Source organism: Lathamus discolor, chromosome 22, assembly GCF_037157495.1.
Source record: "Lathamus discolor isolate bLatDis1 chromosome 22, bLatDis1.hap1, whole genome shotgun sequence".
NCBI lineage: Eukaryota > Metazoa > Chordata > Aves > Psittaciformes > Psittacidae > Lathamus > Lathamus discolor.
This window is the reverse complement of record NC_088905.1, coordinates 3,509,422-3,533,292: the sequence shown is the minus strand read 5'-3', so window position 1 is coordinate 3,533,292 and position 23,871 is coordinate 3,509,422. Positions and strand designations below refer to the sequence as shown.

General features: G+C 43.0%; 2 protein-coding genes across 4 annotated transcripts in view; one reads left to right on the top strand and one right to left on the bottom strand.

Annotated features, from left to right (window-relative positions):
* Nucleotides 1-642: 642 nt before the first annotated feature.
* Nucleotides 643-3,534, bottom strand: LOC136003640 (proline-rich protein HaeIII subfamily 1-like). The gene is made up of 4 exons (XM_065659448.1): nucleotides 3,469-3,534; nucleotides 2,640-3,330; nucleotides 2,204-2,285; nucleotides 643-1,447 (listed from the first exon to the last, which is right to left on the bottom strand). Exons 1-3 carry the CDS (start codon nucleotides 3,532-3,534, stop codon nucleotides 2,245-2,247), a joined length of 798 nt encoding a protein of 265 aa, XP_065515520.1. The 3' UTR covers nucleotides 643-1,447; nucleotides 2,204-2,244.
* KAT6A (lysine acetyltransferase 6A) overlaps nucleotides 2,634-23,871 on the top strand; it is a 31,120-nt gene continuing 9,882 nt past the window's right edge. Inside the window, exons 1-14 of one of the 3 annotated variants that reach the window (XM_065659374.1) lie at nucleotides 2,634-2,719; nucleotides 4,470-4,519; nucleotides 4,634-5,404; nucleotides 16,441-16,549; nucleotides 17,089-17,204; nucleotides 17,460-17,541; nucleotides 17,699-17,834; nucleotides 18,067-18,380; nucleotides 18,911-19,029; nucleotides 19,793-19,908; nucleotides 21,007-21,148; nucleotides 21,578-21,739; nucleotides 22,170-22,263; nucleotides 22,932-23,163. In XM_065659374.1, the coding sequence (XP_065515446.1) occupies nucleotides 4,802-5,404; nucleotides 16,441-16,549; nucleotides 17,089-17,204; nucleotides 17,460-17,541; nucleotides 17,699-17,834; nucleotides 18,067-18,380; nucleotides 18,911-19,029; nucleotides 19,793-19,908; nucleotides 21,007-21,148; nucleotides 21,578-21,739; nucleotides 22,170-22,263; nucleotides 22,932-23,163 (2,225 nt within the window). In that variant the 5' untranslated portion in view covers nucleotides 2,634-2,719; nucleotides 4,470-4,519; nucleotides 4,634-4,801. Of the gene's footprint in view, nucleotides 2,720-4,469; nucleotides 4,520-4,633; nucleotides 5,405-16,440; nucleotides 16,550-17,088; nucleotides 17,205-17,459; nucleotides 17,542-17,698; nucleotides 17,835-18,066; nucleotides 18,405-18,910; nucleotides 19,030-19,792; nucleotides 19,909-21,006; nucleotides 21,149-21,577; nucleotides 21,740-22,169; nucleotides 22,264-22,931; nucleotides 23,164-23,871 lie in introns of all 3 variants that reach the window. The other 2 variants (XM_065659375.1, XM_065659373.1) reach the window with 2 other exon arrangements.

The following is a 23,871-nucleotide window of genomic DNA, read 5'->3' as shown; positions in this document are numbered from 1 at the left end:
TTTTAATAAATCTCTAGTTTTACCTTAAAGGTATTGTAAAGATCATTTTATTGGTCTGTGAGAATATTGGAGACTCTATTAATGGGAGTCATACAGGTATCACAAATGGAAAGCAACAGCACATACGTAAATTGACCAACGACATAAAGCCTTTATGCATTTGGTTTTCTGACCTTTCTGTTTTTAACTGGGACCTTAAAATCAGCAATCATGGTATATCTCTTTTCAATACAGGCAGCTTGTTTTTGTCTCACTTTTGACTGTATCGTACACTGTTTAAAACCTGCCATTTCCCTCTGACTGCTTGCTCCCATCATCAAAACTGCTAATGGTTCACCCAGTTCATGATGTTCTCACTTATGTATTTTTTTCCCCACGGTTACCTCCGTTTCTTTCGCCATCAAGAACATTGGCGTCAATACAAAAGCAACCTGAGGATTGCACACCAAAGGAAAAGGTTGTTGAGAGAAAAGGGGAAATACATCTCCGCTTTAAGATCAGGCAGGTTTATTATAGCATCTTGCTGGCACCAGCAGAGAACAATCTGTAGTTACACCAGTGTTTGCGGCTGCAGAAATGCTGCCTGGCTGCTTCCAGACTGTCAACACAAAGATCATGTTTTGTTCTAAAAGTCAGATCCCAGAGTGGCTCAGGAGCTAATATAAACTGGAACCTAAAAGAACATGGCAGAAGATGCTGCCAGAAGAGAATTTTATTGTGTTGGCTGATTTACTGACAGCTTGAAAACTCCCCATTGAAGGCTTTTATACCTCTGTATTATGTATGCCCTTGGAGAAACCCAAGCACAGTGGCAGACAGCGCTACAAAATGGTGTAGCCAAACCATGCACTGTCTTTATCATAAAACAACTCCTCCCCATCTCCAGTTTGCCAGATGCAGGAATTCTGGTGATTTAACCTGTTACCCTGTGCTGTGAAAATAAAGAAAGTAGAAGAAACCAGACCATTTTTAACATTTGTAATAGTGAACAGTCTGTCGTGGTTTAAACCCAGCCACACAGCTCATTCGCTCCCTCTCCCCCTTCTTTCCCTCCCTCTACTCCAGGAGGGACGGAGAGGAGAATCGAAAAGAATGCAACTCCCATGGGTTGAGATAAGAACAGTTTAGTAACTAAGGTATAACACAAATCACTACTGCTACCACCAATGACAATAATGATAAAGGAAATAACATGAGGAAAGAATACAACACCTCAACACCAGCCAACCAATAACTCACCCCTCCCCACACAACCGAGCACCGACCGATACCTCCTCCAACCCTCCAGTCCCAGCCCTTCCAGGGTAACTCTGTTACATCCTGGCCATGCCGTGCTGTGGTATGGAATACCTCTTTGGTCAGTTTGGGTCAGGTGTCCTGTCTCTGCTTCCTCCCGGCCTCCCCTCCTCCCTGGCAGAGCATGAGGCTCAGAAAGTCCTTGGTCAGACTAAAACATTTGTGTTATCAGCTCTGTTCCCAGGCTGAAAGTCAAAACACAGTGCTGCACCAGCTACTAAGAAGGAGAAGAATAACTGCTACTGCTGAACCCAGGACACAATCCCAATTCATTTTCCAAGGGATCTAATAATAACCTACTGCCAATTTTAAATGGAATATAGTCTACTATGTGCTGCAGGAACACAGCTGGGTTTCACCGTTATGTACTGTATCCTCTTAGTCTTTACTTTTGTAACTGGGAAATATGTTTATATCTCCATTAGCTTTTCTGGGTATTGCTTTGTAATTTATGGCTCTGGAAGCCATAAACCACCTGAAAACTCAGGAAGAGGTGGGAGAAGCCATTAATTGCTGGGGGAATCCAAGACAATCATGCCAAGAGAAGGCCATACCTCTATAATCTACATGGCAGAAACAGAACTGTTTGTACAGTGCCTTGTGTAACAGCATCTCAGGCTCCATTTGCTTCAAGGAATAAGTATTTAACTTTTGTGCTGAGAAAACTTGTTAAAACATCGAAAGAGCCCCTCTTGCTCAAAAGAGAACCATCTCAAGACACGAACCGAAGCCATTCAGCACACATCCCAAGGTTGTTTTACCAACTCTTCACAGTGTTAAGATGGGGAGCTCACATTAAACTTTACACAAAAGCTGTCTTTTAAGCCTAAAGCACACATGCTTTGGCGGAGTGCGCTTTACTCCTCAAGCTAAACGGTATCAAAGATGCCGAAGTCACACAGATTACCTCACCGAGATGCCTTCAGCCGTGCTCGGCTCCCCCCGGCCTCACGGCATCGTCACTCCAGGCCTCTCCATCGCTTCGGTACCTTTAAAGCAGGAAAAGCCCCGTCACTGTTCCAAACGCCCGCTTAGCTAAGCCCAAGAGATGGATTTCCCTCCTTACAGCCTCCAACCACCCGTTACCACAGCACGGCCTCACCCCGGCCCTCCCTCCGCTGCCTCCCGGCGGCACCGGGCCCATACCGGCGGCGGCAGCTCCGGAGCGCGGAGGGGGGGGGGTCCCCTCACGGCTCCGCCGCCTCCCGCAGCCCCGTCCCGCGGCTCTTCCCCGGCGGCGCCGCCGCCGCTCCCGCCCCGCCGCGCTGTTCCCCGCGCGCGCCCCCGCCCGCCGCGGGCTGTTCCCCTCCCACGCCCCCTCCCCCCGCCGCAGAGCTCCGGACCCAAGATGGCCGCCGTGTCAGTTTCGGGCTTCGCCGCCGTCCGGCCTTTGCCTCTCGGTTCCCGTCTCTCGCAGGCCTCGGTGAGTAGCGCCGGCGGGGCCAGCCCGGCTCCAGCGGTTGGTGCCGGGGAGCTCGGGACAGGCGGCCGGCGAGATCCGTGGGCCCGGGGAGAGGGAAGGCCCACCGGGCGCTCCAGGCTCGCGGCCTGTTCCGGCCCCGCCGCCGCTCTGCGCCAGGCCCGGACCCGGCCGCCCGCTGCCCTGGGCCCCGCCGGGCCTACACCCTGGGGAGGCGGTGGCCGCAGCGCGGCGCGGATGAGGCGGGCGGCGGGGGCCGGGGGGCTGCGGGCTGGGCTCTGTGGCGCGGGAGAGCGCGGCTGAGGCGGGCGCGGGCCCGGCCGAACCGGTACGAGGAGCCGGGCTGCGCTCCCCGCTTCGCTGGGGATGGAGAGCGGCGCAGCGCCCGACGGGCTGCCGGTGCTGCGGCCTGCGCCGCGCCTCTCCCGATCCCGCTGCTGCGAGTCCCTCGGCTTGAGGCAGTCGCACCCCTCGGAGCGCCGTGCGCGGGGCCCGCCCGGGGCTCGGGGTCGGGATGGGGACGGGCGGTAGCAGGTGCAGGGGCCGCTTGTCACGCCGATCCGAGCGAGCGAGCGAGCGCCCCGGCGCCGGGGCCGTCCCGGTGTCGCCCCGGCCTGGCCGGGCGGTTACGTAACGCCCTGAGCGCGGAGCCCCGCGGGGCCGGGGCGCTGCCTCCTCCCTGGCCCGAAGTCCCCGGCGCACCGCGGGTCCCTCCGCAGCGCTTGTCCGTGGGGCGAGCGCCGCGTCCTTGCCCGTTCTAAACGCGAGTTGTGAGCGTTCCCGGCGTGGAGCTGTGCGGTGGAGCCCGGTGTGTGCATGCGGATGTGTTCTGCGCGGTGATAAATTCTTCGGTACTTACTAGAAAGCAGAATGAGGGGACGGTGCTGATGAGTAGCTTGTGGCTAAAACTTCCCTTGCAGAAAATCGCTCTTCCTTGTGATAAACAGTTTGTGAATCCTTGCCAGTGTACTTTTGCAGTAGAACTTCAGCACGACGTACTGTTATCAGACTTGGAAAAAGTCTTTGTCAAAGACAACTCAAGGCTGTGAAGAGCTTCGCACCCTTCATCTGCATGTTTAATTAGCAGTGTCATAAGCATCCCTTCTTCATTGTGTATGGTCACCGGTTACTTAGTCCTCAAGTGTTCTCAGTGTGCCTCATCTATACCGAAGGTTATAATGTTGTGTTCTTCTTTTCTACGGTCTCTGAAAGGGGAACATTTAATTACAATCTCTAGTTGCATTCTTCACTTTTTTTTTTTCCTTGATGGAACATCTCTCATTGCTTTTCTTAGCAGGAGGGAATCAGACCTATGATTATGCTCCTGGAAGAGCTCTGAAAGTTTCTTGCTGTTTGCTCAAGGTTCCTGGGTATTCCTACTGCTTTCTATTGACGTTTCAGGCAGTGTCTTCCATGTGTTAAAATGAAGAGAGCTGCAGCTTTTTTAAGATCTTTGTTGTGTGCCTCCCCCGGCCCCCAAATGTTCATTTACGTTGTGCTGAGCAATGATGTAAAACTTGGTATGGAATTTTTACTGACTTACGGATTAAACTAAAAAGGGCAGACTTTTTTCTCTACGTTGTATGAATTACTTTTATTAGTAGTGAAGATAAAACCTTAAGTATTACTTCAGTGTTTCAGAACTGTAGTAGTAGATTAAAAGTCTGCTTTGTGTGTATTAATATTGGCTGCTAATTTGGTTTCCTCTTTTTTTGTTTCCATTGGCAATATCTCTCTCCTTGTTTTCTTCCAGGCCTGATGTTACAGTTCTTCTGAGTGTGAGTGTGCAGACCAGACGCTGAGGTGAGATATGATGAAATCTTTATGCATTAGTGGAAAAAATTTTCTCTGAAGTTGTTATGGGATTTATTGGAAAGAATGAGGAAATTTCTAATTGTTTTGCTGTTCTGTCTTCAGTGTGAAAACAAAGAATGTTTGAGCAAGGAGGAGTAATTCAGAACAGAAAACGTGTATGCTATGGTTAGCTGGTTCCTGTCACTCGAGAATCTGTTTTCTCATCGTGTGAGACTTGTTCAGCATCGGGATAAAGGATAACGACTCTATGGATATACAGAATCCTTCACCATGGTAAAACTCGCCAACCCGCTGTATACAGAGTGGATTTTGGAGGCAATCAAAAAGGTAAAGAAGCAAAAACAGCGTCCTTCAGAGGAGAGGATATGCAATGCAGTGTCATCTTCACACGGTTTGGACCGCAAAACTGTTCTCGAACAGTTAGAGTTGAGTGTTAAAGATGGAACTATTCTAAAAGTCTCCAATAAGGGTCTCAACTCCTACAAGGATCCTGATAATCCTGGGAGAATAGCACTTCCGAAGCCTCGGAACCATGGCAAGGTGGATGGTAAACCAAATGTGGACTGGAATAAACTTATCAAACGGGCAATTGAGGGCTTGGCTGAGTCTAGTGGCTCATCCTTGAAGAACATCGAGCGTTTTCTGAAAGGGCAGAAAGATGTGTCTGCGTTATTTGGAGGTAGCGCTGCCTCCATTTTTCACCAGCAATTACGATTAGCTGTCAAACGTGCTGTTGGCCATGGAAGGCTTCTTAAAGATGGACCTCTGTACCAACTCAACACTAAAGCAACCACTAATGCTGATGGGAGGGAGAGCTTTGAGTCTCTTTCCTGTCTCCCTCCAGTGTGTCTCCTTCCCCATGAAAAGGATAAGGTAAGACCCAGTTCGCATGGACGTTTTCTTGTCATCGATGAAATGTGTCAATACAGGGTCGCAATTTGAGGTCAGTGATTTGTTTAACTTGCATCTTGTAAGTTAGAAATAATTAATACGCATTTAGGATTCTACTGTGCCTGAAATCCTGAGTGTGATCAGAGGAAGCATAGTAAATTTGTATGCGTACCTCAAAACTGTGAATAAACTACTGTAGGTGATTTACCTCTTAATGCTCCCATACAGCAGGGTTAACTGTACGGGGACAGGCTCGATCTGGTTATGTTTATAAAGCATAGGATGTGAGCCTTCTCACTGTAAGGTGAGGTGGGTTTGCAAAGCAAAGTTTAGATCATCTCTGATTTTCATGTTTTCATTTGACTGCCAGTTAAATTTCTTACTGGGACATAGCTGATACAGCAACATGCTGATTAGCAGTTGTCATAGAGGCTTTCTTTGTTCACAATCAAAACAGCACTTTCTGTCCCAGAACAGCTTTGCTGTGAAATAGGAAGAAAAGGTATATAGGATATAGCAGTTGAAAAGTGCTGTCAGAGTATGTAGACAGTGGAAATGCTGGAATGAACACTCGTGAACTTTTGTTCCCTTCTGTGTGCCTCCCCTCACCTGTCTTAAATAATAGTTCATTATACAAACCAAAGTATTTTTCTGTTGTTTTCTTGTATGCTTTTCCCCTCTCCTTTCTTCCATCCTTCTGCACGCCAAAGGTCTTAGACCCTCCATTCCTAATGATGAAGTTGGAGTGAAATTCATACCCAGGCAGGATCTCACCTGTCCTTGTGTTGCTGTAGAGGCAGTGTAAAACAGAAGTCTCTCTTGGCTTATTAAAGGCCAGTCTGCTGCCAGTAATTCATAACTTTGTACTACTGGTCTCCAGGGCTTCTAGAATGTGAATTTACTTTTTCTATCCATAATAAATACATTTTTCAGCAGTGCTGGATTTTTGTTGTTGTTGTAAATACCCACTTCAGGGATGAGTTGAGTGTGTGGTGCTCCTGGTATTCCAGGTGAGCTTCACTCTCTGGTGAGAGGGCTGCTTTATGATCTATTAGGGTTTGAAGAATTAAAACTACAGAAGTTCTAGTTTAACTGTGGCAGCTCTATTGTGAACACAATACTTGGCTAATCAGAGTATGGTATTGTGAGCTGGTGGAACATAGGAAATAAGTATTACTGTACTGGAAATTCCAGCAGCTTCCTCTATCCTTTTTTCAAGTGTTCTGTCTACAAATGTTTCCTATGTACTTCAGTGATACCTGTAATGAAATCAGGGTAGCTGTAAAATGGTATTAAAACTGGATGTAAAGAGGCCTAGGACATGAGGCACCTAACTTGAGAGTGGTAGAAACAGTGGAAAACATGAGATGTGCATATTATTATTAATGCAGCATGTTTTGCAGCCTATTTGGTCATCTTCTAACGTGCCAAAACCGGGGACTAGCTTGGTAATCTTTCAGATGAAGTGTTCCCTGGGGTTTTCTTAAAATAGGATATATCACGGAGTGGTGAGTGATTAATATGGGCTACTGTAAATACTGAATTTGGTCTGTGGTTTGTTTTTTGTCCCCTGGAAGAATAGCTTATTGAGTTCTTGGGTGCATAAACCCATGCACATGTGTATGTATGTGCATTTTGGGCTGTCAGATATGCTCCCTAATTCCTTTCTACCTGCTCAGGTCTGAGCAGCTTGAACACTCAAAAGTATTGTTACTAACATTAGGATGCACAGTAGCTATAGCAGAAATTTTGCAAGGCATTTCCTCAATAAATTCTTTTGGGCTTGTGCTTTGTGGGGTATTTTTTGTTGATTTGGTTGTTAGTTTTTATTTAGTTGTGGGTTTGTTTGTGTTTGTTTTCAACAAGCATCCTTGATTCCTGCTCTTTATGTTCTCTCTGTGCTGTGTAACCTGTGCTGAGTTTTGTAGGAGTTTAAGGCATTTTGAAGATAAGCTATTAAAACATCTATGTAGATTCTGCCAGCATTGATTGACTGACAAGTCAGTGGAAGCCAAAGCTTCAGCTCCCTTTCCACAGGATTTTTAAGGCAGTTTTGTTGGTCTTGTTTGGAGTTTGTGTGTGTGTTTTTTTGGGGGGGCTGTGCAGACACATAAGATCTTCCTTCACTGTTTTGTGTTAAATCTCAACCAGTTATACAGATGCAAAAGGCTTACTGTGCTGTAGTCCTTTTCTTGACTTGTTGGGTGCTTGAGAGTGGGGAGGGATTTTTGTTTTGTTGGTGGATTATTTTGTGTGTTTGGTTTGGGTTTCTGTTTGTTTTCCTTTCTTTAATGGATTTTTCAGTACAGATCCTTCTGCAATGTGACAATGTTTCTCTTGATTCTTACAAGAGCCTTGGCAATGAAACATGAAAAAAAGCTCAGCCTCCCAAACCTGAGAAGTCTAATGACCTGTGTCTTTGCTGCTGTTAGTCTTTTATCCTTGCACTGTTTGGTCTTTAACATCTGTTTAAGAACTCTCCATGTAGCTCATGATCCAAGGTTATGAATCTTAAAGGTGTGATAATTCTTCCTTTCATTTGTTCAAGTAGCTTCCACTGAGCTGCAAGTGTTTACCTGTGTGTTTGATAGTAGTGTCACTTTGCTTAGGCGCCTGGAAGTGAACATTCAGTTCTGGCTGTTTCCCTGTGCACTGTGAACCTGATGAGTACCTTGCAGGAGGTCTATGGAAGTCGAGGCTTACATGTTTTAAATGAAGTAAACGTAAAGCTGCACTACAGAAGCTTTGGTTAGGAAACACTATTTGCCTTTATTCAGCTAATTTTTTTTTCTCTGGGTGTTCTGTGAGTACTACATTCTAGCGTTCAAGGGCAAAACCAATGGCAAGTTATCATGGTTTACCAAGTAGTAATGGCATGCTGCTTTCCTGGTGGTTTTGAAATCCCTGGCCTGAAAGCACAACTTTGAAAACAAGCAAACAGGAAAAAAACCCTGCTGATGGGCAGAGCTCAGTGCTGAAACTTGCTTATTTGTTAGTGACAGTGGCTGACAAAAGAAGAGTTGTCTTTAATTTCAGTTTTAATCGCTATGTGTGCCTTCACTCGTGTAGGATTCACAAGTACCTGCTTCTGTTGTGGAAAGAAGGGGTGGGGGGTGGCAAAGTATTGCGGTACCTAAAAGTAAAGGAAATTCGTGCTGAAATTGTAATGAAAGAGAACATGGTAGAGTTGCTGCCTCCTGAGTAAGTATCACACAAGCCCTATCACTTCCACACAGCTGGGAGTAAGGAAATGCAGATGTCAGGGCTCCCACATCAGGTTACCCGAAGTGGTAATAGGTGTGGGAGCAATATATGTTCAACACGGAGTCCACCATCCATCGATGCTGTGCAGGCTGGACTCTTAAATAAGTTATTCTACTGTTACAGTGCAATTGCTACAGGAAATTTCTGGTTAAGTATGCATGAAAAAATTCTTTAAAGCATAATCATCACTTGTGTTTCGTTGTGTAAATAGTATACTTAGTAAAAGATTAGTAAAAATGCATATACTATATAATATATATGTTCTGTATATATTTAGTAAAACCCAGGATTTTTACTTTTGAAAGTATTTTGTTTCTTGTAGAACAATTGCTCTATGCCAGTATTTGTTAAGAGGAACAGTTTTATTTCTTGAAACTCCCTCCTAATTGCTTTTAAAAATGCTTTTTCTGAGCTGGGAGAAGAAATTCTTTGGTGCTGCTTTGGAAACCATAATTTACGTTTAAATGAATGCCAGATTTGGTTTTGTCACCTTTATAAATGCTAAACAGAATAAACAATGATACTGTTTTAACATATACTAGCTATTGGGGTGCCATTGGGATTAGAAAGGCTTAATACAAGTATGCAGAAGAAGCTTTGAGAGTATCTTGATGAAGTTTTCTGGGCTGTTTCCCCACCACTTTGTTGGGTTTTCAGTCGTGGAGGTTTTTCTGTTGGTTGGATTTTGGTCATGACTGGTGCAAGTGATGTAGAGAGGATTTAGAAGTTAATCTTCCTCAAGCTGACAACTTGTGGCTTTGCCAGAGGTTACCACAGCCATTGCAAAGATAGAACAAGTGGTATTTTGCTCCTGAACTACTACGGTTTGCAGCCGAGTTTATTACTGTTAAATGAAATTGTTGGTTTAAGTTAATGTTCTGTGTTGTGAAATTGAGCTGCTGCTGGAGGGCAGAGAGGGCAGGGCAGGACAGGAGGGAGCCTCTGCTCTCCTCTCAGTGGTGCCTCGGTTGTGTGTTGTCATGTCAGCCCTGCAACCTGCCAGACCTTGCTTTAGCTGGACCACTAATGTGTTCATTTCTTTGCTGACCTTTTGGCACAAAAGGTGTGTTGCATTGCCAGACGAGAAAGGCTGATTTCTCTCTCCTACAGGCACTTAGTTTGAAATACTCCTATTTGTGTGTTTGAAGCCTGAAGAGTAACAAGTATCTGATGCTTACATATGGCTATCAAATGCATATTTATGTCTTTACTTGTGAGAAACTCCTTATGCAGTTGTATATTGCATCTTCAGAATGCTGGGGAGGAGGATTGTGGCTTGCAGTACTTTAGGTCTTTTTTGATCAGAAACTTTGAAATAAATAAATTTGTGCCTTTTTTTTTTTTTCTCTGCTGTTTTGTTGAATCAGAAGAGCTCATTGAACCTGTGCTGGTCTGAAAAGCCCTGGGTCATCTTACTGAACAGATCTCCTTGGTACAGTAGTCTTTATTTATAGGGCTCTAGTACCTAATCGTTAAGTCATATTGTGTTGGCACTGTACAAAAGTGTATCTGAAAAGTGTCTTGTTTTAGGAAGCTGGCATTTAGTGTGAAATAAGACAACACTCAAGAGAGCAGAGGATCATACTGTCTGTGTAACAAATAAAGGCCGTGGTATACTAGCTACATGCTGAAAATCTTTATTGTGTCTTTTAGTTATGCCTAAACAAATGCATTCATGGGTTTGAGATTACAAAAAGTCACGACTGAGTATGATGGCAGCAGTTACTACAGGGTGTATCTTCCTTTAGAGGCAAGTACCATGATTTCAAAATTGCGTAGTATGATGGTCAAGTTCAAAGGAGGAACCCAGCCACAGCTTGAATACTAGCTGAATTCAAACCCCTGCTAGCTCAGAAATCAGTGCTTATACAAAAGTCCAGGCAAACTGGGTTACCTTGATAAATGCTAACACTGTTATGCCCAGAATGCAAGTGCACTACCCTGCATGTCTTGTTTATCCATTCGTCATCAACAAAACCAGTAATAGTGTATTTAACAAGTAAGAATGAAACTTATCACTTGTGTGGTCTGTGCATGGGGTTTTTTGCAGTAGGACTACAATTAACAAGGAGTGTTGTTGTGGTTTAAGCCAGCAGGTAGGTGCCAAATCTCATCAGTGCATTGGGATGGAGGAGAGTTTGGGGGGGGGGGGGGCGGGGAGGAAGTGAAATTTGTGGGTTGAGCTAAAGGCAGTTTAATAGGACAGACGAGGAAGGGAAAATGAATAATAACAATGATAAAATAATTATAATAACCAAAACAAGTGATGTCCAATGCAGTTGCTCACCACCTGCTGAGCAATGCCCAGGAGGTTCCTGAGCAGTGGTCCCTGACCAGCTTTCCCCCTAGTTTATATATGGAGCATGACGTCCTATAGTCTGGAATATCCCTTGGCCAACTGAGGTAGTTGTCCTGGCTGTGTCCTGGCTGGCTCCCAGCTTCTTATGCTCCACAGCCTCCTCAAAGCTGAAAAGTCATAGAATCAGAATGGTTTGGGTTGCAAAGGACCTTAAGATTATTAAGATTATTTAAGATATTTCCAGCCCCCCTGCCATGGGGGTACTTGACTTGGTGTAAACGCTGCTGAGCAGCAACATTATTCTCATTCTAAATCTAAAACATGGCACTGTACCGACTACTGGGAAGAAAATTAACTCTGTCCCAGCTGAAACCAGGTGGACTGTTTAATAGTTAATCTAGTACTATTACAGTGCAAGGATTACTGCACTACTACAGGGCTACTACAATGCAGTAATATTTAGTACTGTTGAAGAGGAAAGAGCTCTTTCTAGGTACGCTATTGCGAGGAACCAAGCTATAGTAAGATGCAGGTGTTAAGGCTGGAAGCTCTTGGTAAAGACAGCTTGTTCTGCTTTTGTTGATGCTTGTTTTCCACAATATGGATAGTATTAACTGATCTCCATTGCACTCTCCTTGAAACTCCTTTATGTCAGTTGAAACTGGACATGGCTATAGCAACCTTTAAGTAAATATCTTCCTATTGTCCTGCAGTAGAGCTGATGGTATAAAAACACTATTCTGAAAGTGCTTCCTGAAGAAAAAAAAGGGGGGAAATTTCTGAGGCTGAAAAAGAGGAGGAATATTTACAGCAGATTGCCTGTGCTGCTCTCACGTGTTCCTTATGGCCCGTTTCCTGCTTTTGTGTTGCTATTTATATCCAGTGGTACTTATCAATCACTTTAACTGTGGGTTATTATACATGCAGCATCCGTTAGGCTTTCTCTCTTGCAATTAATAGTTCTGGATCGCAGTGTGCACTCGTGCATAGCACATGAAGACAAACTTTTTTATCTGTTTAGAAAGATCCTGTGCTTTGAGGGCATTATAGTTGTTTTGAAGGCCTTTAAGCATACAACAGCTATTGCTGTGTTGTGCCTTCTTTAGGTTAATAACTGTTAATTCCATGTCTTAAAGCAAAGAACTGTCCTGGTACTGGTAAGGAAGTTATTTGTGGATTGGTTTGTTTTGGGTGGAGTACATAAATGATCCGCAACCAGAACATTGTAATTACATTTTGAGAGCTCACCCTTACACTCCAAGGGTGCTCTTCAAGCTTTGGCTCTCAGCTGGAGGATTCCCTCTCTTCCAGCTGGTTCTGGAGAAGGCTGTAGTTCTGTCTGAAACAAATCGTGGTTGATAACAGATGGCCTCCATCTGCACTCTGTGTAACTCTGGAAATTCAAATGCTTAAAGATTTCGTTGGACTTGATTAGGGAACAGGTAAAGTAGTTCTTAGTAATGGAGCAAACATAAGCAGGTCATGGAAGCTGTGGAGGATGCTATGAGACCGTGGCCATGAACTCTAGGGTGAAATGGCATGGAATGATATCAAGAGGGTCTCTGATGGTGTTCAGAGTAATGGCAACTTAAAGGCAATGTTTGTGAGTGTGGGAAGACATGAGGGTTGTGATGAGTACCTACATCAATGGTATACTGCTGTGGAGGAAGTGGTTTTTAATGGCATTCTCTGACATAGTTTTTGTAAAAGCTGAGGATAGATGGTTAAGAAGAAGGAGACTAATCCAGTGTGCTGGCTGGATCCCCATAGTTAGTCCTTTCTGTTCTGGAGATTGTTGACAGATAGGGAATGGCACATCTCTCAAGTTTGGTTAATAAAGGAACCTTATTTATTACAGAGCTTTAAAGTGTAGTCTGGTAGGGAGGAAGGTGGAGGCTGGAAAACATCACTAAATAAACAACTTGATTTCAGTGTTAGCTTTCTTATATACTGAGGGAAGAAACAACAGAGATATATTTGCTATACACAGAATCATAGGGTTGGAAAGGATCTTGTGATCATCCAGTTCCAACCCCTGCCATGGACAGGGATGCCTCACACAAGACCATGTCCCCCAAGGCTCTGTCCAGCCTGGGCTTGAACACTGCCAGGGATGGAGCATTTACCACTTCTCTGGGCAGCCTGTGCCAGGGCCTCAGCACTCTCACAGTAAAGAACTTCTTCCTTTTATCTAACCTGAACTTCCCCTGTTTTAGGGGAAAGATAGTTCTAGTGCTCTTAGTCACTGTATTGCAGTGACTGAGCTTCAGAAGCTGCTGGTCATGAAGGTGCATGTAAAATCTTCAGCGCAATCTCAGGACAAAGCAGCTGCACTCACTTTGTACTACTACCAGGTTCTTACTCTCTTTTAAATATGCATTCATAAAAATACAGTGCCTGACTGCCTCACTTCACCTGGGTTTGCTGAATCTGGGTACCTTTGTATGGGCAGCTTCCAGAATACAGCTTTGGGTAAAGAAGACTTCAGGAACTCGAGCTGCAGAGTTCCTGCATCAGTGTCAAATGAAGGGAGTTCCTTTATACTGCAAAGAAAGAAGCTGGAGCCTCCCTTCCCTCCTGCCCCCCCCCCCCCCCCCCCCCCCCCCCCCCGTTTCAGGCAGGAAGTCCTGGCATGTGATTCTGATTGTGACGTACAGATCTCAAATTGTTTTAATCCTCTGATTAAAGGACTTCTTAGCTCTGGGAAGGTTATTTAACAACTGACTGTCTAAATATTGCCAGTTGACGTTCTCTGAAGTTCTTAGCATGTGCATGTTTAATAGTAAGACAGTTTGAGTGTCAGCTCCTAGTAGTAGTCCTTTTTTTGGTAGGTTTTTAGATGTCGTAACAACTGCATAGAATTCAGCCTGTATATACTGAACTAATATCTAAATTATTACCTATAACACTTGACTTTACTTCTGTAGCAGCATTTCAGATGCTCCGTCCATTGTAGTAGTCCTTCATATTTCTTTTCATCAGGGACTGTAGCGATAGGACAAGGGGTGATGGGTTCAAATTAAAACAGGGGAAGGTCAGGTTAGATATAAAAGGAGGAAGTTCTTTACTGTGAGGGTGGTGAGGCAGTGGAATAGGAGTTTCCTACTTCACTTTCCTGAATTAAGAAGATTACGAAGCAGATGGATTGACCAAAACTAAGCTTTTAGCATTCTTGCCTGCCTCCTCTCCATAGGCACTTCTCTGTAGCCATCTTTAGGAGGGGGTACAGCCTCTGAATCCATAGGGAGCACGTTTGGTTTCTAGACATCCTTTGTATAGTAACACCATGTGCCGAGAGGCTGGCAGGCTGCAGCGCACTGTCAGTCCAATTTGTTCTGGCTCCCTCCCTCGCTGAATCTGGTGACATCACACACAGAGATGTGCTTGCGAGAAAAACAGCAGAAGGAGTTGAATGGCTGCCAAAAATGTGCAGTATGAAAGTGAGCTGGCTGCTCCCAGGCTTGTTTTCACGACTCCCTCATTGTGTGCTTGCGTTTTCCACTTGCCAGGATGTTCTTTGCTGAACAAACACAGCAGCAGTGAAATCTCTCCGTCCTTAGCACAACGCAGCCGCACGCAGCAGCGTTGGAGGAGCAGCCTCATCTCCATATTCAAAGTCATTCCTATTCAATAAATTATTCTAAAGCATCATCTCTGAGTTGGTTCTTCCAGAGCTCAACAGTTTTTACATGGGGCCATCCACATTTGAAGGACTATGGGGATGAACAGGAAGTGCACAAATACTGGCTAGGAGAGATAAGAAAGACCATCTCAGACTGCCTAATAGAGGTTCTATAAGATTCTCTTTGATTAAATAAATTGCTCATGAACTCCTGCAGAGGATATATGAAATAGTTTACTTCTACCCTGAAAAGTTGCATGAATGTTCCAGCTTTGCTTTCCCAAAGGCTACAGGATGGCCACTGAGATGAGGCCAGCTGCATTTGGGGCCACTTTCTGGTACTTTCTGGTCCTCCTGTTCGTCTTATTCAAGGCAAAATAAATTGCAAGACAGGCAATGGGATTCACTGCTGAGCTTTGCTAGTCAATGCCTTAGAGAAAAATGAAAGAGAGAGAGGACCATAACAAATACACTTGTTCATGTCTTCTAATGTTTCATGAGGAATAGGCAGCTATTATGGTCACATAAGCATTTTATAAGTACCCCAGTCACATAGTTGTGTGTAACTGTATGAAGCTATCATTGAATCTAAAGCGGTTCAGATGTGAACTGCTCATACAATGAATTCCCCATTACCTGGATACAAGTCTGCAGAGGCTGCAGTAGTGCTGCTTTTTTAATGAAAGAAGTACACTAGAACTAGTGAAACAGAGTCATAGAAGACTCCTTCAAAGCAAAGAGCAGTGGAGAGTATTGTTCCAAGAACCAGGGTAGTTTCTTACAGCCAATATCTGACCAAATCCAAAGGATGACTAAATATGCCAAATTGTATTTGAAAGGATTCTAAACCTTTTTACTGCAACTTTGTGGTGAATCCAGGTCCTTGCATTTGTTTCAGAGAGGACCAGCAGATGCCAGACAGGGGTCACTGTGTGCTTTAGTCCTCGTGCCAATCTGCTTGTTGACATTACTCAAGGAGTTTTCTCTGAGCATTTCCTTATCTGAAAATAAGCCAGGGTGTTCTGATTGTTTCCAGCTAGTGTGTGTTGTAAGGAACACACCTTGGTCTGTGAACACACTGGGCCTGTACACCAAGTAAAGATAGAGCTTGAAACTTCCAGTTTGTATTTTACTGTACCATAAACCAACCTGTTTTCTGCAAGAAACTCTTCTGAGTGTAGCTTTTGCTTTGGCTTAGCCACAGTAAAGATTCCTTTAAGTTCTTCTGGCATATGCTTCCGTACGATAATTATGTGCATATGTAAGTGCATAATATACTCTGAAAAAGGTTTGTGTGAAATCACACATTCACATGGTACAGCTATACGAAGAATGTGTCTCAAAACTTACCATAATCTATCATTTTTTGTGCTTCCAATGTTTTAAATGTGATTTTTAGCATATTTTTATTACACTTTTAAATTAAATTTTGGTTACAAACTTGGAGTAGAAAGAATTTGGTAGATTATGAAATCCAGCACTTGATGTTACTGGAGATAAGGCTCTCCTTTCACTCTCATTAGCTGATCAAGTGCCACTTTAAAACAACCAGTTATTGTACTTGCTGCTTCTTTGAGGAGGCTGTTATAGAATGTCAGTCATTTGGTTTAAAAACCTCCAGTTTATTTGAGGCCAAAGGTATTGTTGGCTAGTTAGTGCCCATTTTTGCCTCATCTTTACATATTTACAGTATTGCGTGGTGAGGACCAGCTGAAATCTGTGAGCCAGTATCACGCATTGTTTACCTGTTATATAAATGTGTCTGTGATTTTGTGTGTTATGATTTGCTCCCTTAATACACTCAGTGCTCTTCTTGTCTGTTTTCCTCTTCAGCCGGTTGCTGAACCAATTCCAATCTGCAGTTTCTGCCTTGGTACAAAAGAGCAAAATCGGGAGAAGAAACCTGAAGAACTCATCTCTTGTGCTGACTGTGGCAACAGTGGTAAGTGCCCATATACAATGCTGCTGGTAATAAGCCATCCTCTTGAGACAGAAGAGCTTGCTATAATCGCTGCTACTGACCCATACATATGAGGAGTATGCATCCGATAATAACCTTGCCACTTGAGACAAGTGGCAAGTATAGAAGTCTAGTATAGTGACTACTCCTGTCCCAGATGTATGAGCAGTATGCATCTACGGCATATAATATGACTAGCTCAGCTGAATCATGTGCTCCCAGAGGGGAGGCTGTTAAGTTAACCTAACGCAAATACTTCATGTGGCTTGCAGAGGTTTCTCTAAAAATGTGGTAATGATGACCAGCTTTATCATGTTTCTCAAGTCAGTTCTGAAAAATGAGCTTACTGTTCTCTGTGGGCCTAACACTTGCTATCTAAGGTATTGGTTTTGTATTTGTAGGTGGATAAGAATAGAAGCACTTAAAAATAGGAGTATCTGGATAACCAAATGATGCATGGGATAAAGTAATTTGTAAGCTTTCTGTGGGTTTACAGGTAGGATTTTCTCCTCTTTCTGTAGGTCATCCGTCCTGTTTAAAGTTCTCTCCAGAGTTGACAGTTCGAGTGAAAGCCTTGCGATGGCAGTGTATTGAGTGCAAAACGTGCAGTTCCTGTCGAGATCAGGGCAAAAATGCTGTGAGTACAGTGGAATGTGGAGTGAACGAAGAGGACATTGGGCTTGTGGATATCCTGTTAAACTACAAAACAAAATCATCCTAGAGTCAAATAATTGCAGCTTTTGTGAGAGTCCGGTAGTCTTTGATACTTGTGAAATATCATGATACATCTGTAGTTAAAAATGTGTGTGTTCTCTGAGATGGTGACAAATTCATTGAGGGCTTAATGCTGATGGACATCTAAAGAGAGATTAACTTTATCTGTCTTCAACAGGATAACATGCTATTTTGCGACTCATGTGACCGTGGCTTTCACATGGAGTGCTGTGATCCGCCTCTTACCAGGATGCCAAAAGGTGAGGACTTCGTGATGGAAAACCTTAAATATATATGTGATAACTGGGGCCTTTGTTACCATTCCTACCCTTTCTGTACCCTTTCTGGGCCTGTATTCTCCTTCATGTTCTCTATAGAAGTCACTTGCATTCAGTGACGGGGATTTGTGTCTTGTAGGTATGTGGATATGTCAAATATGTCGGCCACGGAAGAAAGGAAGGAAACTCTTACACAAGAAGGCAGCCCAGATAAAACGACGCTATGCTAACCCAATAGGACGTCCCAAAAACAGGTTAAAGAATCAAAATACAACGTAAGTCTCTAAGGAGGAGTAAAGTGTGAGATTCAGTAGAACAGTGGGTGTTTCTGGTGTCTGGTTTACTCTGAGAAGATCTCTTCAACAATTTCATTATTCTTCAATACAGAATTTCTCTAAAGTGCTGTGAAATAGTAGAAGTAATCTCAGTGCTTCTTTTTGTCCAGGTGGTTTTTTTTACCACGTTAGCAAATCTTCTGACAATATCTTTCCCCTTCTCATTCTGTAGATCGAAAGGTCCTTTCAGCAAAGTTCGGACTGGCCCTGGTCGGGGTAGGAAGCGTAAGATCACCCTGTCCAGCCAGTCAGCATCATCAGAAGGAGGGTACCTGGAGCAGGCAGATGTCTTGGACTTCTGCAGAGATGGCAGCACCACCCTGAAGTTTAACAAGAAAACCAAAGGGCTTATAGATGGCCTTACTAAATTCTTCACTCCCTCCCCTGATGGACGAAAAGCTCGAGGGGAAGTGGTAGACTATTCTCAGCAGTATAGGATCAGGAAGAAGGGTACCAGGAAATCTAGCACTTCAGAATGGCCCACAGGTAAAGATTTTTCACCCTGCCAATGTAAGTATCCTGTACACCAAGAACATGTTCAAAGGCTAGGATGTTGAAATTACTAGAATGAAAACTTTGAGCTGAAAGTTAATGCAGTCAGTTTGCTTTGATGCATTGAGGTTCTTATAGTCTTGTTGAGTAGTTTCATAGCTTGAATTGTTCCTAAAGAAGCAGTGGAAAATATTCCACAATAATCTATGAGATTTAAAGCTTTAGAATAGTTCACGTGCATTAGCCTGGCTGGTGCTGAAAGAACAATGGTGTATCTTAATACTTTGGGGGTGATGTGAAGTGTCCTGTGAGTTTAGTTTGTTTTGTGGAAGGGGTGTTTCTTGATCAATTTGGTCACAAATCCAGAACTGGTTCTTCCTTAATGGTTTATCTGATTAGAAAATCCCATAAGAAAAAAACTTGGCAAGGGGTCTGATTACAGCAAGATGTTGTTTGTTGCTGCACTAAAAGCCAAGTACTCCTTGGTAAATGTAGGTGAAGGCAGTCTTCCTTCTCATTTACAGACAATCAGGATGGCTGGGATGGAAAACAGGAAAATGACGACCGTTTTTTTGGGACCCAGGATGTCTTAACTGAAAAGGACATGGAACTGTTTAGAGATATTCAGGAACAAGCACTGCAGGTAGAGTGAAACTTTCAGTATCTGGCAGTAGGCACCACAGCAAGAACAAACCCAAGAAATAGGTGAATCAGTCTGTCAGAGAAGCCAATGTGCTTGGTTTCTGCTGCTTCCCAGTAATGGGGAACTGACCCCAAGAGAGCTGAAGGACAATATGAAAGTGAGCATGAGAGGTTAAGGTGGAAATCTAGAATGCCTGGAGAGGTGTGGCTTTAGTTGTGTCAGAACATAGATAAATAGCTGCTAAAATGTGTGGGCTATTGATAAAATACTGGATACTTTACTAGCAGCAAACTCTCTAGGCTTGTTCTAGTAGATGAAAGGAGATAAGGGATAAATCTGTAAACTGATGAGGGGGGGGAAAAAGTAGTAAATGGTTGTGGATCATATGCAGGTAGCGAGCTGTAAGATCTTATTTGGCTGACTAGTGAAACATTCTGTTTAGCTTCTGAGTGAAACAGAAGGAAACATGAATCAGTTACTATTGAAATAACAAGAAAGGAAACAGAAATGTGACTGAAAAAAGATTGTATTCAGTTTTGCTGTGTACCATGCAACAGTGTGGAAGGTAGTGAAGATACATGGTATGACAATGCTTACAGATTCTTTCTTCTTGTGAATCACATGCTTGAAGTGTCACTGGTACTGGGTTGTAGTGTCACCTCATTCTTTGTGTGGATGGACTGTAGAGATAAGAATGTTTGAATTCAGCTTAGAAGCCTTTCCCTGGGAAATTCATGGCAACTTGTTTTTTCCCCTTGCATAGAAAGTAGGGGTGACTGGGCCTCCTGATCCACAAGTCCGATGCCCTTCTGTCATCGAATTTGGCAAGTATGAAATCCAGACGTGGTATTCCTCCCCATATCCACAGGAATACTCGAGGTAAGAGTATGACTGAACATACTTCTCCTTTGTTCTGCTTCAGTGTTTATGGCAAAGCTGTGCCCCAGAAATCTGAAGAAGATTCTATCTGAACGTAGCCAGAAGCAAAGTACACGTAATCCCAATACTTCTCATGGCAGTTAATAGATGTTTGAAGGTGTTTTTAGGCTGAGTCAAAAGTCGATCAGCTCTCTGCAACAGCCTGCATCTGCTGTGAGCATTTGAATTGCCATGGGAATATAGAGATTGATTCCTAAGAACTGTTTTAATGCTGTATGTAGTTCAGCACAGCTAAAGAAGAAATGTTTAATGTTGCAAGTTTTGGCATCTGAAAGACTGTTCTGCTGTGGTGTACATATAGTTGGTTTGATGTGCTCTTGCTTAAGAACTTTGCAAACTGTCTGCACTGTAAACTCTCTAAACTTCATCTTGACTCAGAAAGAGGAATAACTTCTACGGGCTATAAATACAGAGAGAAAATGAAATAAAACTCTTTATCATTTAATATGAGCATGTGTTCTGTCATGAGGAATTACCATAGCTCTGCTAAAGGCAATGAAAGTAACTGAAAACAGCATCCCTGCCCAAGCTAGAGTATGTAAATGAACTTTAATCACAAGAACAGTGGGACACTTGCATTCAAATTGTTCATGTCAATGAAGTATGTAAAATAGCTTTAAAGCAAACAGATGGTGGTGTGACCCATTGCCCAGGGGTACATACAGCTGTCTGTTACCAGGAGGGAAGGGAGAGAATAGGAACTATTTATCTAATCCATCCTAGTGTCACTACTGCAAAACTGGAGGGGGGTTTGCTGGTTTTTCTAGGATTTTAATCCCTGCAGATATTTCTTCTGACATAACAATGAAAAAGTGATTGTTCAGGATGTTGAATATGTATTTTTAATATACATTTCTTGTAGGATAAATAAGTGCCATGACTTTAAGTGTGGTAAGGTGGTTTTGGCCTAATTAGCAGATGCACTAGGTCAGTATTTACTGGTTTTGTTTTCATCAAGGTCTCTATCTGCAGGAGTGAAGAGTTTTATACAAAAGTCTGTGTATTCAGTCTCTCATCTTTCTTCATCGTTGCTTACAGGTTACCCAAGTTGTACCTTTGTGAGTTCTGTCTAAAGTATATGAAAAGCAGAACTATTCTCCAACAGCATATGAAAAAATGTGGTTGGTTTCATCCTCCAGCCAATGAAATTTACAGAAAAAACAATATTTCAGTCTTTGAGGTAAGCAAGAAGACTAAGCCACTCACTTTTATCTATAGCATAGTGTTTTTAGCACCCAGTCGTGTGGTGAGTTTTCCATAGCCCTAAAGATCTTCGTTCTTCAAAGGTTCAATTGCAAAGAGTGAACTACAAGCAGCCAGTGGGAGCTGACCTCATGGATTATTCATCCACAAATCACAGGAGAAGGCTCACTGTGTCAGAATGCTTTTTCATTTCAGGAAAATGAATGTTTTCTCTTAAACTAATGAATGTAACAGTGGCTTGGCCACAGCCTTTATGCTGTGGAAGTTTTAAGTCTTTTGAGACACTATCTGTGCTGGAGAAGTCGTCTTCTCATATTAGACGTTTCAAATGTATAGGTATAGCCTGATGAAGCATGTCCTTGTATGACAGCAGATGGAGTGACAACCTTTTCCTCCTTTCTGTAAGGTTGATGGCAATGTCAGCACTATCTACTGCCAGAATTTGTGCTTGTTAGCCAAACTCTTCCTGGACCATAAGACACTCTATTATGATGTGGAGCCATTTCTTTTCTACGTGTTGACACAGAATGATGTCAAGGGCTGCCACCTTGTTGGCTACTTTTCGAAGGTAAGTATTCAGTTTGAATCCGTTACCTCTTGTCTTAAACCTTTTAGTTATTTTGGCAGAGCAGGGCCAAGATTTCGGATGGGTTTTCTCAAGGTTTTTGTCTGTAATTGTTTTACTTACTTTTAAATAGCTTTAGTTGAAGCTTTCCCTTTCAGTCTTCAGAGCAGCACATTTAAGGTTGGATTTTAGGATGTTCTGGTTATGGCAAGTTTTTTCAGTGAATTTAACTGCTTCATATTTCTGCTTTGAACTTTCTCTGCTATGAACTCGACATACGACCTTGACTCATGTACATTGTTGTTCCTAAGAAACTCTCTTGCTTTCTCTCTCAGTTTTTGCCATAACTTTAAGTAGGGGTTTGTACAGAACAACTTTGATTTCTCACTTGTTGTCTTTTTTGTTTTGTCCTAATTTGCTGTTTTTCCAACAGGAGAAACACTGCCAACAGAAGTACAATGTGTCCTGTATAATGATTCTTCCTCAATACCAGCGTAAGGGCTATGGCAGGTTCCTAATTGACTTCAGTAAGGAACTTTTTCTTCACTTTTTTTAGTGCATGTAGTTCTTTCTACAGAAACCCAGCCCTAAAACTGCACAATCTGTTGAAACTTTTGACATCTTGATTAAGTGAAAGAGTGTCTTAAGCGAAAAGTAGTCATAGTTATGTTTTAATTTAGCTTTGAGAGTAGTAAGTCCAGACATACTGAGGCTCTGAATACTCAAAACAGTTCTCGTATTCATACATGGATCTCAGCAAGTTCATAGGGAAACTTGCCACTGTGACTATATCTCTGTTGTTATGCTGAATGCAGTCCAGTGTAGCCCATACTCTCCAGTATGGCCCTGAAGTTTGGCAGGAGAAAATATTCAAGTAACTGCTTTTAAATGGCTAAAATATGCTTTCCTTCTGTGATGTTCAAAATCGCTGTTGTAGTTGGAGAGTACTCAGCAGCCTGGTTGTATACTTGGAGTTTCTAGGTAGAGAGCTGCTGCCCTCTCGTGGCGTTTCCTCTAGCCAATGCGTGATGGTGATGTAGTTTAGGAATCTCCATCAGTGTCATTGAACAGGACTTCGAACCGCAAAAACCCAACCAGTGTATCCCTCAGAATTAGAAAAAAAATGCCTTTGTTGGGGTGGAAACAGAAGCTGTATATGCTAATTTCTTGAATTTCATTTCTTGTGTATCTTCAGGCTATTTGCTTTCAAAGCGTGAGGGTCAAGCAGGATCACCAGAGAAGCCCCTGTCAGACCTGGGGCGCCTCTCCTATATGGCTTATTGGAAAAGTGTAATATTGGAGTGCCTTTATCATCAACATGACAAGCAATTAAGCATCAAGAAATTGAGTAAGCTGACCGGGATCTGCCCTCAAGATATCACTTCCACTTTACATCACCTGCGAATGCTTGACTTCCGTAGTGATCAGTGAGTACAGGAGTCCTGTTGTATTTCCAAATAGCTTCCAATGTATTTGAATGAAATTTAATGGCATTTGGAGACAAATCTCATCTAATAAGCTTGCTTTTATTTAAGACTTAAGTGTCCAAATGAGTGTACAAGTCAAGTGAAATACTTCAAATTATTCTTGATTCAGACCATAGCAATCTGGGGAGTGGGGTTGTATTCTGTCGTGTTTTGTGTTAAAGTTGGAACTTGGAAAACTTGAAGTCATTTAAAAACAGTTTTATGTCTTCGTTTCACGGTATATTTTAATCAATGATAAGTACTCCCAGCCCCTGAATAAAATGTACTCTGGCAGTAGGGCTCTTAACTTCTTAAAGCAGTCCTTGTATTACCATTATGTGTCTTTCACCTTATGTTGCCTGTTCTCCAAAGGCATACCCTCTGTCCATTTGTCACATAACGAAAGTGATAGCCTGCAGCTGAATATTACCAATGGAAGGATAATGGCTTCACCATTAACAAGAATTGGAAGGAATTTAACATTTTCTCAGTTTTCAGATGCTTTCTCTGGTAATCTGGTACTGCAAACAGTACAATTTTAAGGGGCTTCCTGTCATCTGTATGTTACTTATGGCAGCACTGATTGACAGTACACAACTTTATCTGTAATACCTTATATCTGTTTCACATGACAGCACATACTGTGTGTAGCCTGTTGTTAATGAGAGT